The 14,160-nt window shown below is 40.5% G+C and overlaps 1 protein-coding gene across 1 annotated transcript; it reads right to left on the bottom strand.

The window, feature by feature from the left end:
* Nucleotides 1-280: 280 nt before the first annotated feature.
* Nucleotides 281-13,901, bottom strand: LOC122803634 (mitochondrial uncoupling protein 2-like). The gene is made up of 8 exons (XM_044073378.1): nt 13,751-13,901; nt 11,944-12,089; nt 10,211-10,426; nt 8,597-8,804; nt 5,076-5,273; nt 4,331-4,432; nt 3,852-4,032; nt 281-801 (listed from the first exon to the last, which is right to left on the bottom strand). Exons 3-8 carry the CDS (start codon nt 10,334-10,336, stop codon nt 687-689), a joined length of 930 nt encoding a protein of 309 aa, XP_043929313.1. The 5' UTR covers nt 10,337-10,426; nt 11,944-12,089; nt 13,751-13,901; the 3' UTR covers nt 281-686.
* Nucleotides 13,902-14,160: the final 259 nt, after the last annotated feature.

Raw genomic sequence — 14,160 nt, 5'->3', positions numbered from 1 at the left:
CCTTTGGGAAAATTAACCCTTAATTAGCATACCACCACCAAGGATCGTGGGGACAAAACTGGGCTAGGTTGCACAACTAAATTCGTAAAGACGCTGGTGGTCATTCACTACGTATAAAACTACGAACCTATAACTGGTAATCTGCACTGAAGATATTAGATCACTTTTTAGACCACTTATGATTAGTTAAGAGATAAAATGATGAGTAACCCATATTAGCTGCTCAAGGAATGAAAAGCAAAGTTTCGACCAACTTTAATACAGACACTGACAGTCAAAATGTTATATATGTTGCAATATTTATTTAAAAAATGCACAGGAAAACAAAGAAATACAGAGAAATCTTAAGACTACACCTGAGCTATGTTATTTCAAGTTTTTTTTTTTCTTTGAAATTCTGAAAAAGTCCCAAACATGGTCTGAGTGGATGAAACGGTCCATAACAAAAGTGCCACAAGCATACAAAGGAAAGTGATCATACCACCAACCTTTTACAATAAGAAATTCAGAACTAGAAAATAAAGTACTGCTAGGGTAAAAGCTATTACAGGTTTTGGGAGATGCAGTTGGTCACAAATTACAGTGAAAAATAAAACAAAAAAAAATTAACTCTATAAACATCTACAGAGGTATAAAAGTGTTGCAGTGTTGATTCCACAGCCAGAAATCAGTGCTGATAAGCATGTTTACAAAGGAGATTCCCAAGATCCACGGGCACTCATCATAGCTCGTTTCAGCTGCTCATAAGTAACAAACATCACTACATTCCAAGAACCCAACCGCAGAAATGAAGGCATAAACCTAAGGGGAAGAAAATAAGATACATAATTAGGCCTTAGATCTCTCTTGAGTTCCTGTACATTTAAAAAAACTATAGCTTTGCTAACCCAGTTTTGACAGGAGATAAACAACTCAATACAGTACCTCATACCCTTTATGCAAACAGGCAAATTCAAATTAATGTTTATACTCAAAATGTATACTGCCATCTCTGCTCTTTCTCTCTCTCTCATAGAATTTGTCCTACTACCCACTTGAAATTCCAGTCCAGGAAAGTGTTAGTAAAGCAAACTTGTACAAAGACTACAGTGTGTATACCATTACAGCAAATGCAACCATAGTTGTATTGAAAGCTTCCTTTCAGTGAATTTCCAGTGGAGGACGTGCTCTTCGCATCTTGACATTTAGACAAACATTCAAGCTGGGGGTCTTGTATCCCCACATCAGCCTTCAAGGCTCACATCAATGTTACCTCCAGCAAACATTAAAACAGCATGTGTCTTAACAGGCATTTCTGAAACTGTGCTGTGTTATCTTGTTAAAACAACAACACCAAGACACTAAAATTAAACAGGCACTGGCATTTCCCCACACATTTATTAAAAAGAATTTAAGGATTGGGCAATAAAATTCAAGAATCATCACAGACAGGTTTGGAACTTCCTAAAATCCCCCCCCCCCCTTAGACAATGCTGTAACTGAATTCAATACAACATTCCTAAATATCCTAAATAACCTTGCACCTAAAAGACCAAAAATAAAAAATGCAACGTGGCTATCCAAAGAGAGTAGAATTCTAATGCTGAACAGAAAAAGAATGGAAAGAATTTCAAAAATACGAACCACCTCAATCTTATCCTGGCCACAAATTCAACCCCAACCTCACTCCAGATAACTGCAACACAGTTCAACGTTTATTCTATAGACAGCACAGCATCTTTAAACAAGGATTCTCCAACATTTAATCTCATCAATGTGCAGCAGCCACATTTCAACACACCCACTTTCACCTTCAAACCTGTGCCCCTACTCCCCGGGCATCTCCCGGTAAACAAATGTAAATGAATAAAAATAAACTTAAACCGGGCTCTTCTTCAGCTGATGACCTTCCAAGTGAGCACCTAAAAATAACAGCCGATAGCAATGCATGTCCTGTCTCAATCCTTAATAAATAGGTCTATCCGGGAATTCCATGCTCCCTCTCTCTGAGAAAAGTCTCATTATTATCCCTCTGCACAAAGATGAAAATTCAGACATTTATAGTAACTTTAGACCAATAACAACCTCATCTTCCCTCGCCAGAAGAGTTTGAAAATATATTGAAAACTAATCGCTAGACTATCTCCTGCAGGAAGAACTCCTATCCCTACACGGCTTCTGTCCTCACAGTGTTAGCACTGCCCTTCTAACCTACAGAGACACTGTCAATAAAGCAGGAGATAACAGCAAGCTACTCATCTCCAGACTCATTTACAGGTTTTGCCACAGTCCGTCACACCAAACCCCTGCACTTCAACTGTTCCCACTCGTTCTCTTTTGTGATTCAAAAGCTACCTGCCCAATAGCTATCAGTCAGTAAAATGGCACTGCACACTCTCCTTACCTCCCAGTCACTACCAGTATACCACAAGGCTCTATCCTTGGTCCCCTCATCACCACCCGCTACACTTCCAAACAAGCCACCCTGATACAATACAGAGATGATTCTACTCATTTGCACATCTGACATGTTAACAGCCACTGAAACATGGCTTTGTAACAACTCATACTCAACCCAAAAAAAGGCCAAACTACTACTTTATTACCCCACATCTCTCTCTCTCATGAAAAAGTCCTCTCTTGATAATACAAACCACTGAAGTCACTTCCCATAGCAAATTAGGGGTGATGCTGGATGGCAAACTTACATTCCAACTACACACACAAAACTGCATAAGAAAAACACATAAAAAACTAGGGATGCTTTACCTGGCCAAAAACTCACTGACTCAAAACTACAATTTTCTCCTCCCCACACTTCTTTATGGCTCTCCCATCTTTACTAACCTCCAGGCATCAAAAAAATTAAAACATGAACAATGCTTTATGACAAAATTCATACATTTTCAGCCTAAATTGGCTAGAAGTACCTCATCAACTAACATATACACAGCTTCTTACCACCTATAAATTATCCAGCACTGACTTCCTAAAATCTGTCTTTGTTCTTGCTCAAAACCAAGACAAGCTATACTCATAAATGTGAACAAGAATTCCTTATAACTAAGCTTGTTTTTCTCTCACTTTGTATTGCAATTCCTGTTTTATTTTATTATATACAAATATGCTGGATCAGACACAAAAATAAAAGACGGGATAAAAGTCCATTTTGGCAATCTGAGTTTTAAATAGAGTTAGCTAAAAAACGCTAAAGAACTCTCCAATTCATGGACATAATCTGTGTGGTAGTAATTGCTTTGTTTGTGGAGGACAGTACTCTATACATGACATCAAGGTGTTTTGGACATTTTAGCATGTGCAGGTGACAATAACAATACAGTGAAGAGTGCAGAAAGGTGATTTTGCCAATAGAAAGTACAATTAATGGTACAGAAAATGGGCAACATGTGGCAGAAAGCACCTACAGGAAATTAAAAGGAACTACTCTACTGGGAGCACATGAGCTGGGAGGGAAAACAAGGACCAAAAATGCCTTCCATATAAAGAATTGCAGTTAGAATATAGGCATGACTGACATGGCAGTAAGAATGAAAAAACAGCTTTGGTAACATTTTTAGTGGAACCAAGGGCAGAAGATGTTATTTTAAGAAAAAAATATGACTGGTAAAAGCTTCCCATGCATGTATGGAAACATTCAGCAAAAATTGTTATACCATCTCAGCCCCCCCCCCCCAAAAAAAAGAGACTAATAGACTAACCCAGCCAACAAAGGATAAATACATTTTCACAAGAATAAAAAGACTTACAGTCAAAGTGCTGCAGAAGGATCTCCACCATGCAGCACCCCCACCCCACCGACGTTCTCCATTTCACTATCATACACACACAGCACATTAACAAGTTTTACATACCCCTTGTAGAACGCAAGTGGTCCTTCCTTTGTCAACATCGTAACTGCACAGTTTATGGCTGAACTGTACTGGCCAGGGGCAGAGTTCATGTACCTTGTCTTCACGACATCAACAGGAGATGCAATTATAGTTGTGCAAAACCCTGCACTGAAGGCAGATGTGAAGTGGCATGGCAAATTATCTAAGGGGGAAAAAAAGAGAAACAGCCTTGATTAAGGCATAAACATTGATAAAATGATGCATCTGTAGACAGCATTCTTAACAATGGGTGAAGGAAAGTGTACACAGTAAAAAAATCCTGACCACTTTAAAAACTGGCTAACAAGTCTCTGCAAAGGTCCCCACCTTCACAATTACACGGTCGTACATGTTCTGCTCTCCTGTTGACTCTTGCTCCCTCACCCTCCATTATGTAGTTACAGGGCTTGTATATATTAAACCACCTTGCATTAACAAAGACAAATGCTGCATATACCAACCTGTCATGAGGTTAGATTTCAACAAAGTGTCCTTTATTAAGTCGTAGGTCACAAGTTCTGTGCAGTTCACAATGGCATTCCGAGCAATATTTGGTGTTGTTCCTAAACAAACAGAAAAAAAGTCATTCAAAGAGATCTGCTTTTCAAACAAAAAATGCAGTGATTGGGGAGCTCTGGAAAAGTGACGACACAAAAAAACTGCAAACAAGCTACACTTGGAACTCTCAATCATTCATAGGTAGGAAATAAATACTAAGTATTATAACAGTCATCTCTATAACAAAGATCAGCTGCAGCCTGGCTTTACAAATGATTACAGATTCGAAAAAGAAAATCAGCCACCACCAACGCCTGCAGCACAGGGGGAGGAAGAAAACAATAAAAAAGGACCACCAACATGCAGCCTGCAGCACATGGAAGGAAGAAAACGATAAAAAGGACCACCAACATGCAGCCTGCAGCACTGGGAAGAAAGAAAACAATAAAAAGGACACGTTACCAGTACAGGAGGTTCCTGTAATACTTTGCTTAATGAGAACACAATGATAAGTTACAGGATAAGGAAGAGATACTGGTGCACAAATGAATAAACGACACACGAATAAACATTTTTTCAAAGAAACAGGACACTTGGGGGACAGTTTAGAAAAGGGAAAGCAGAAGCAAACAAAAAAAAAGGCAAAGCTTGCAAAAATGCTAACCAACACAACTTTCAGACAAAACTATACCCATTAAATATGCAAACCTTTCCATAGCCCACGGGCTCCCTCCTGCTTGGCGATTGTTTTATAGGCCTCCATGGTGCCTTTATACCTCTTGCTGCCATCTGCAACATTGGCCTGAGCCTGGAATCGAACTTTCACCACATCTGTGGGTTGAGCAATAGCAACAGCCATGGCTCCAGTAGTGCAACCAGCAAGCAAGCGACTTCCAATGCCAGCATCTGCAACAAAAAGTGGCATACATAAGAACACATTCTTGGAAAAGTATTATGAAGTACAGCTGACTCGCATACTCTATGGAAATTATAAAAGCCTGCCCATTAGTAAAGCATCCACCAACAAAAGTGCAAGAAATCACCACAGTGCAGCTCTGTAAAGAGGAAAAACTCAAAACGTTGCCCTGAAGTTGTCAGTACTCTGCAGTTTGGCATTACTCAGATACAACATGATTCATAGGTGCGTACAATTAGCACACTTCTGAGTCACGTTAAACCCATCCAGTGAACACCTCTGAAGCACCTGTGGCCAAGATACAGACTATGGGTAAGTGCCAAATTGGACTGTTGTCACCTAGCACTGATCCGTGCACCAGTCCAATTCCATAAGGGAACTGGCATTCCCTAGTCAAACAAATAGGTGCAATGTGGCTAACGCAGAAATATGGCTCCGTCTGTGGAAACTACATTGCTTGGTTGTAGGTCATTGTATGGTAAGCTTTTAAGAGCAACTTTTCCCTGGACACACTTAAAGTGGCCATCTGCAGCACATAAATATTTATAAATATTGCTGCTGCAGTTTTAAGAAAACCTCTCAAACTGATGGAAAATACTATGGCTGATACGTTACAGAAACTGCCCCCCATTACAATTCAGGCTTTTGCTTTCAAAAACATTAATTATCCCCATAGAATATAAAACAGCTGGTCACACTGCAGTGAGATAAACCCAAACAAAGAATGTTTTAAACACAAAACTATACTTGTGAGAATGAAACACAAAATTTAAAGTCAGTAGCTTATCAGGCTGCACATCTCACATTAATGCTGCTGGGAGCTGTATGTTCCATTCCTACACTAACTACCTGGAACAGAAACGGGCATCCCTGGGAAACAGACAATTCAAGAGAAGCAACTAAACAAAATTCTCCCTATTTTAGTGGAAAATTAATACCAATCCTTTATCAAAACTGTCAAACTTGGCATCTCTGATCATAAATAAAAACTGCCCATGATTAAGCATGCCAATTAATTTACATTCTCAGAAAAATGGCTAAGTCACAAACAGGAGTACTGGAAATTTGACCAGGACAACAAAAAGGCGCACACATCCCAGGACGTGCCACAATTCCAAAAATGGACACGCAGCTGGACATCAGAGTAGCAAAAATACAGCAATTTCCTTCTGATGCATCACCGGGCATGTACTAGAACAATGCCAAATTCTGGTGAGCATACTTATCTACAAATCTTTATGGCAAAAACAGCACTCTGCTTCACAAGCCACAAGTACTGGAAGCAGAAAATGCAAAATGAACTACGTAAAAGTTTGCGCAAGTCAGTAACTGTTACATTATTGTAGCATACATAGGTGATTACTGAGCTGTCAGTGTGGTCTACAACATTTCCCAAAATTTGAGGGATGGAAGAAAGAACCCATAAATACAACTGAGCAACTTAATTGTACTACATTTCCAGTCAAACGATGCAGGTGGTATCTGTCATGAATTAAGGCTGGCTAGGCTACACATGCCAAAGACAGCTTGGACCTTAAAACTAGAACTATCTTGCATAAAGAATTTTACCCACTAATGCAAGAAATGTACAAGTAGCTATCAGACCAGTCATACAGCAAACCAGAAATGACCATGGTAAGTCATCAGAATATGAAGTAAATGAAACAGAAATCACACCCTACTTCAACAAGACCATGAAAAAACACTAAAATTATTTTTGTTCAAAAACAGAAATAGAAAGTAATTCTGGACAAATTATTTTGGGATAAGCAGGTGGACAGGAATAAATGACATACTTGCAAACTAGGATTACCCACCACCCATTTCTTAAGCTGACCACCTTAGGCTTTACCAAACTCAAGAATGTTCTAGTTAACAGTAAAAGATTTCTACAAATTCTCTTAATCACCAATTTTACAGGTTAACAATCACTTTGTAGTAGTAGTACAGGCATGCAAAGCAGCAGACTCCAACAATCCGAAGGTCTGCCCCATTCCACCCCTTTTCCTTTCTACTCAAGATTCTTGACTCTTCAGTAATATGCTTACAAGTCTATATCAAAGTCCGCCTACCCATCTCTTCAAGTTAGTTGTACAACTTCCCAACCCACGCAACCTTACAAGGGGGTTCAGCAATACTGTAGTGTACTGGCTCACAGTCCGTTTCGTGCAGGAGTGGGCATGGACAGGGTGATTGACAAGCCTAAAACCTAGGAAGTGGTAAGGAAATAAGGCATGATTGGCATGCCATGTATATTACCCCGTGATTACATGTATATAATGAATGTAGATGAGCAGCTCGGTACTATACATTCCTGTGATAGTTTATTTGTAATGCCGGTGTGCAAGGACCTTCTTTTGCTTAACATAAAGTACTACAACTAATCCTATTTACTTTTTCCCTTTGCTTTTGCAGGGGGCAAGCCCCCCTGCACCCCCCTTGTAGTTGGTTCGTGGAGTTGGTATATTCAAATAGCAGGGATATGGGGGGGGGCGCAGCACCCCCACAAAAGCAAAGGTGAGAAAGTAATTGTTTATATTTACTGAGATCTCTGGTACAGCTGATGTAATACAGCGGTTAAGAATTACTTGTAGTTTGTCAATTTAGCGCTTGTATTCCAGCATTTGTTAACTTATGCTGAAACAGCTAAGCATGCACTTAATGATTCTTTAAACGGAGTTTAAATGTATGTTAAATATAACTGTGATTACTCATCAAAATGCATATTCATGCCAAGGAAGCCACTTCATTTTTGGTTATTCATAAGTACAGCATGACGCCAACCAGCTGGGGCGGGGTTGGGGCAGCGCTTGCTACTGCGCATCTGGTGAGCCAGTACACTACAATATCGCCGGGGTTTCTGCTGGAAACCTTCCAACACCATGATGTCTCTCTTGAATGGCCCCCAGACCTTAAAATAGTACTCAAGTTGTGATCCTTGACTAGCGTATGTTCATGCCATTACAGCTTTCCAACAAACAAGCCAGCCTGACCTTGACAATTCTTTCCAAACCCTATCTTTGCTGTAAGAGTAACAGACCCAAACGCAAACACATACCCGCTACACACGTGACACAAAGCTGCACTCAGTTATACCAATCAAAGCTTTCAGTCAGTCTGTCTTCACCACCATTTTACTACGTTAACTTATCCTGCTACTACAAGTCACTGTTTTTACCACCACACCACCCTTCAAACATTTTATGATGAACAAAATAATTCTTTATTCACCTTGTTTATAAACATATGCAGGCACACTACCATTTCATAAACACTGCATGTGATATGTCATACCTTTGCAAGAAATACTTACGTTCTGCTCCTTTTGTGTAGAACTGCTTTACAGAGTCATACAGCCCAATACGAACAGATGCAAAGCTCATCTGACGCTGGAGACCAGCGACCAAACCGTTGTAGAGACTCCTTGGGCCTTCCGTCTTCACCATGGTGCTGATAGTACCAAACACCCCTCTGTAAACAGCAGGCTTCATACCCTTTCCCGAGCTAGACTCTCCTTGGATCTGCATATGACAAAATGTGATGAGGCATTCACAGTGACTTTGGGCTGAGCCCAACTCACGAAACACCAGCTTATGCAAGGGTTAATGGCTTCGTGTTTATGTCTGGCTCCATTCCCCAGTATGCAGAACTATTAGGTTTGCAGGGTGACATTTGGTTACACAGTAACAAGTTTTTGCAATACCAGAACTGCAGGGGGAGCCCTCCGAAAAAGTTTCCTGCAATATTTGATCTTATGATATAATACTACTGTTTAAAACTATTATTATAATTCATGCCCATATCCTTATAAAATAAATTAAAATCCCAGGAAATTGTTATGTCTTTACATATACACACACTATTTACAGTGTCATTATTTAGTATTAATAGAGATAACTACAACACTGTAAAATTCCTTGCACATTAGCCAGGGAAACTACACAGGTGTACTAGCCAACTAGCTAAGTTGGTGTACTATTTAACAGGTCTTAATTAAAGTTAAGAATTTAAAATACTACACCTTTTCTACTGACACTGAATCTCATTACAATCCCTGCCTCATTTTTGCACATGGTCCCTAATGCCCCAAGATATCTAAACAAGAGCATTTTTCATCTAACACACTCACATGCTTTTAATAGTTATAACTTCTACACATTTAAAATGCTCAAAGTCCAAATGTGGGGTATACAGCAGGACTGTTCCCTGGGGCTGAGGGCATGAAGACTTGCACTTTGAATATACAAACCCTTGCCTGTGTGACTATAGCCCAGGCTACTGTTAAACTGCCAACCTGCAGTACCACAAGGGGTCTGCTGCACCAGCTGAGTTCTCCATAAATATGACCCTCCCCCACCCAAGGAAGGAGGAACTACTCACCCATGGACCCTCCAAGCTCCAAGTTTCCTAATCGGAAATGCACTGCTGGCAGTGTTGGCAGATGCAGTAACCTTGGGCACAGCCCATTATTGCACTGGGTATATATAAAGGTCTGTAGCATTTCTACATTATGAAGCATGTAAAACACATGGCAACTGCCTCAAGTGTTACTAATCCCTCTATTTAATACAGACAGTGTTAGGGTTATGTCTGTCAGGTATGTGGGGCCTGCTGGCAGCTCACATTAGAGGCAAACAGATGGGTACAAGTGGAAACACCAACAAACAGACCACAAATGCATTGGTGATCTCACACAGAATATCACACATACTACCAAATATCAAACAGGTAAATGTAAACATTTTCCTGCAAATGAATCGGTAGACATTTGCAAATTTTCCTTGGAATGCAAGTAATCCATCTATGTTTTTCTTAACATGGAATTTTACACCCCAATGAAGTGCTGTGTTTCTTAACAGTCTACAGCAAGCACATATTCTGCCCACTTTGATATTAAGCCTGCTGCAAAGTATTCACATCTCCTTACCTGTAGCCGCACTTTAGCTGTATCCAAAGGAAAGGTGACTAGATCCGCTATACACGCTGCTGTCCCAGCCCCCACAAACTTCACTGCAGCAGTGGGAGCAACGTCAGTGGGTTTAAATCCAACCATGGCTGCTACTTAAAAGGCACAAATCAACCCAAAAAGGAAGACGTTGTAGAAATCTGTACGGACAGACAAGGCAAATGTACTCTGCCCAACCTAAAAAGAAAAGGAAGGGCTGAAACACTTCATGATGATGCAGTGGTTTCCACAAAACCTCTCAGTACAATGGCTACTTTAAACCACAAACCAGAACCAGTAAAACATCTAGTCAAAGTGACTTCTAATGTGCTGTAAATACCACCTCTTGAGCTATTGTACACCTTAACAACCTTCTCTTCAATAGGTCTCGCTCTGTATCCCCATGGTCATCAGTGCTACATTTACAACTGTACAACAACTTCTTACATTTAACATGTGTTACCTCAGAATATACGCCACACACTGTGCACCCACAACCTGAGGCAGAGTCCACATCATTTAGATTCAAAATATGTGCTACTTCAATATATGCTTACAAACCAATAATGAGTCACCAGCTGGTAACCTCCTGCTCCTAAGGGTCTGACCGTTAACATCTGTGATATCCATGGAGTCCTCTGAAAGGCAGTACATACCCCATGCAGACAGTATAACACTATTAATACATACCCCGTGCTACTCTCCTCTGTATTGGTGGGGTCTAAAACTGCTAAATATTCTCTGTGCTGTGGCATGTTCCTACCCCTTACCCTACAGTTCAATGATCTCTAAACAGTCTCACACCCATCCTGCCTCTATTGTTTATTAATTTTGTCTTATATGTTTAGTTTCCATTCCCTGCATGAAAGCCTTCACGGTACCTCTTAAAGTCATAATCCTACTTCTAATGAAAAATTACTGCATGTGTGCACCTGTGTGTGAAAGCAACAAAACATTGGGGAACAAGAAGAAATTTCTAACCTATGTGTTTAACTGCAGTAGGCAAGCAAATGCCCGTTACTGTAAGATATGGTGATCTTGTAATATATACAAGCAAGGATGTCCATGTATGAACCCGCATGGTGTTGCACCAATTTTATGTGCGTCACACTTTTGTTTATAGCTCACATTCACAATTGAAAAAAGAATACACCATGTTAACATTTAGACACATAACAGAAATGTACACACACACACACACACACATATACATACATATATACACACATACCTACATACGCACACAGATACACAACATGCAGAAAAGGTGGGCACGTGTATAACAGTTTTAATTCTACACAACACAAAGTCGTATGCCATGGTGTATTCAAAGAGGTTGATGTTACAGTTTGAATAAACACTCCACTCATGCTCAACAAAAGGAAGTAAGAATTGCTCCACCCAACTGTGACTAAAGCATCATATATTCATACTTTCTCATGATTTGAACTGGCCAACCTACAGCAGCTGAACAAACGGTGTAAAATTCCAGTGCAGACAATTGTTACTTGTAGCAGTGCTGCTACTCAGACCTACAAAGTATGACTATTACAAGGTGGAAACTCAATATACAGATTGGGGAGAAGCTCAATATTACACCCTAAACTACACAATTTTATAAAACTGAAATCAGAACAGTACATTAGCATTGTCAAGAAAATACCAGCGCAGTTTCTACTTATAAATTACAAAGACTTAGAAAAGGATGATATTACCTGAGTCAAGTAGTGCAGGATGTTAAATGATCAGCATTCTCTGAATGTGTCTCTTTCACTGAATCGTTTAGATATAATTGGGTTCCCTTTATGTTCCATAGAACAATCTTCAGTAAAGAAACTCTTAATAAACATACTACAAAAACCTGAAAAATAAAAATTGAACATTCAGTGCATTAATTAGGATTATCAGTACGTAAACACGAACATTAAAACACAATATAATAAATGCACGTGTACATTTAAAGACATAACACACAAAGCAGATGAAAGTTTGGAGACGATTTATAGACCTCGCTGTGGGGTCGTTTATGGAGTGTTGAAACCAAACAGTGCGCAGAAGCCCCCCAAACATCTAAGACTAATGCAACATGACCACAACCAAGGCTGGGGCACCGTTGGTGGTCGACAGCAGTATTTACGGACCTCTCAAATAAACCGTTACTGTGTTTTAACATTACTGTAAAACGTGTCAACCACAAGTTTTTAAAAACGCATAAATGGGTAGCCACCGAGTTTATAGCAACTGCCACGGTGCAGTTAGAGTGCGTTTCATCACCCCTCGGATTTCTTGACAAACACCAAAACAGGTTTCACACTTTCCAAACGTGACCTGCCTTACTACCCAACATAATCCTGAAAACCACTGACGTGGCCACTCAGTTCCGACCCACACAGGTCGTGCCTCAGAAAAGGGCGAGCGGCCCAGTGGCCACAGCTTCTGCGGTGCCCCTCGGCATGTACAGTTACAGCGGGCATCAAGTGCGTCTATCGGGTGGTGCCCCCTCCCCCAAAGTAATCATCCACCTTCAGCGGTCCCAGGGGGCAACGACAGTAAAGCGCACCCCCCCCCCCCAAGTAATTATTGACCTGTTATTATAACACTGGTTTTGTGTCAAACCGTTGTCAACACTTTTGAGGTCTGAAATCACAAAATAATGACAGACACTCGAGATTCAGACTTCGTACCCTTCAGAAAATTCATACTAATGCAAAATCGGTCACTCTATCAGCTGTTCGTAATACGCTGTTCAAACAGTGATCCCATATCCGTGCCTTTGCCCCCCTCACGGTATTTACGGCGGTCTCTAAGGCACCAAGCGACACCCGGAACTCGTGCCGCTCAGAACTTACAAACACGCACCACTTCCTGCAGCTGTCGCGTTTGTATGTCTGTGGTAACGGTCACATCTTAGACTATCAGCACCTTTAACAAACGATGTAGTAAACAAGGAAGTGCGGCTTTGACTTGAAAAAAATGCTTTTGTTTAAACTGAATACATCGTAGTCCACAACACAGATTAAACCCAGTGCAGCCTGGCATCATAGCTTCACGTTGTCGTTAAAAGCAAACGACAGTCACAAGAAGGCACGTCTCGTCCGGTAACCGGCTCCGTCAGCTCTGACTAAATGACAGACGACAGAACTGGTCACTCGGTCGTTTTCCATATAAAATACCCCCTTCTCAAAGTAAGGTACATATAACTCAAGGACGGTCCTGTCGCCGTACTAACGACTAACTTATTGTTTCACTGCTAACAAAAACTCCGCCTCATACAATACAAGAAATAAAAGTATTGAATATCCTGTGGGTATGGGGGTGGCAAAACGTGGTACTTGAAAAAGTCGATCTTAAAAATATGAGATACCAGAAATAAAAACTATAATTTGTATTACGAATAAAACAAAAGCAGGTTACTTAACTGCAAAAGTTATATGCCTTATAAAGCCCAAAAAACCTACCCACACACAAACTTATAAACTGACAAGCAAATAATTGTTCAATAACCTGTGACATACAACATACCTGTTACTAAACTAGAAATATCTTGAACCTTTAGTGAGGAAAACAAGTGTAGATCTTTGCTTGCCTGTGCAGGCAATCGGCGATGGTACAGCCTATAGTATACTTAGTTAAACCTAGAGAAAACCGGCTTCTAAAAAACAATTTTGGAGCGCTGTCATTTTATAAGAACTGTACAAGAGGCACGCCCAGAAGTAAGAGTCTTAGCGAATGACTGAGCGACCCCTCTGTACGATCATGAGCAGCTCCTGTCTGTACCATTACTGGAGTTGCCCATCACTCGCTGTCATGGAGACAAAGGATGTAGAGCGCCCGCCTTCCGAAGTGTTGTTTGTGCACTTCTTTTGTCTACAATGTCCTGCCATGTCATGTCAGTACGAGGAAAGGAGGCAAATTAGGGCACGGTGTTACTT

The sequence above is a fragment of the Protopterus annectens genome, chromosome 5.part1 (genome assembly GCF_019279795.1).
Source record: "Protopterus annectens isolate FY-2018-M chromosome 5.part1, PAN1.0, whole genome shotgun sequence".
In the NCBI taxonomy this organism is placed as follows: Eukaryota; Metazoa; Chordata; order Ceratodontiformes; family Protopteridae; genus Protopterus; species Protopterus annectens.
Note: the sequence above shows the minus strand (reverse complement) of the source record. Positions and strands in the feature narration are given on the sequence as shown.

Excerpts from the sequence above, each read along its gene's own strand:
- LOC122803634 (XM_044073378.1), bottom strand. The coding sequence starts at position 10,336 with ATGGTTGGATTTAAACCCACTGACGTTGCTCCCACTGCTGCAGTGAAG. Across the intron at positions 5,274-8,596 it reads CTACACAAAAGGAGCAGAAC|ATGCTGGCATTGGAAGTCGC; the intron begins GTAAGTATTTCT and ends TTTTTGTTGCAG. Across the intron at positions 4,433-5,075 it reads AGCCCGTGGGCTATGGAAAG|GAACAACACCAAATATTGCT; the intron begins GTTTGCATATTT and ends CTGTTTGTTTAG.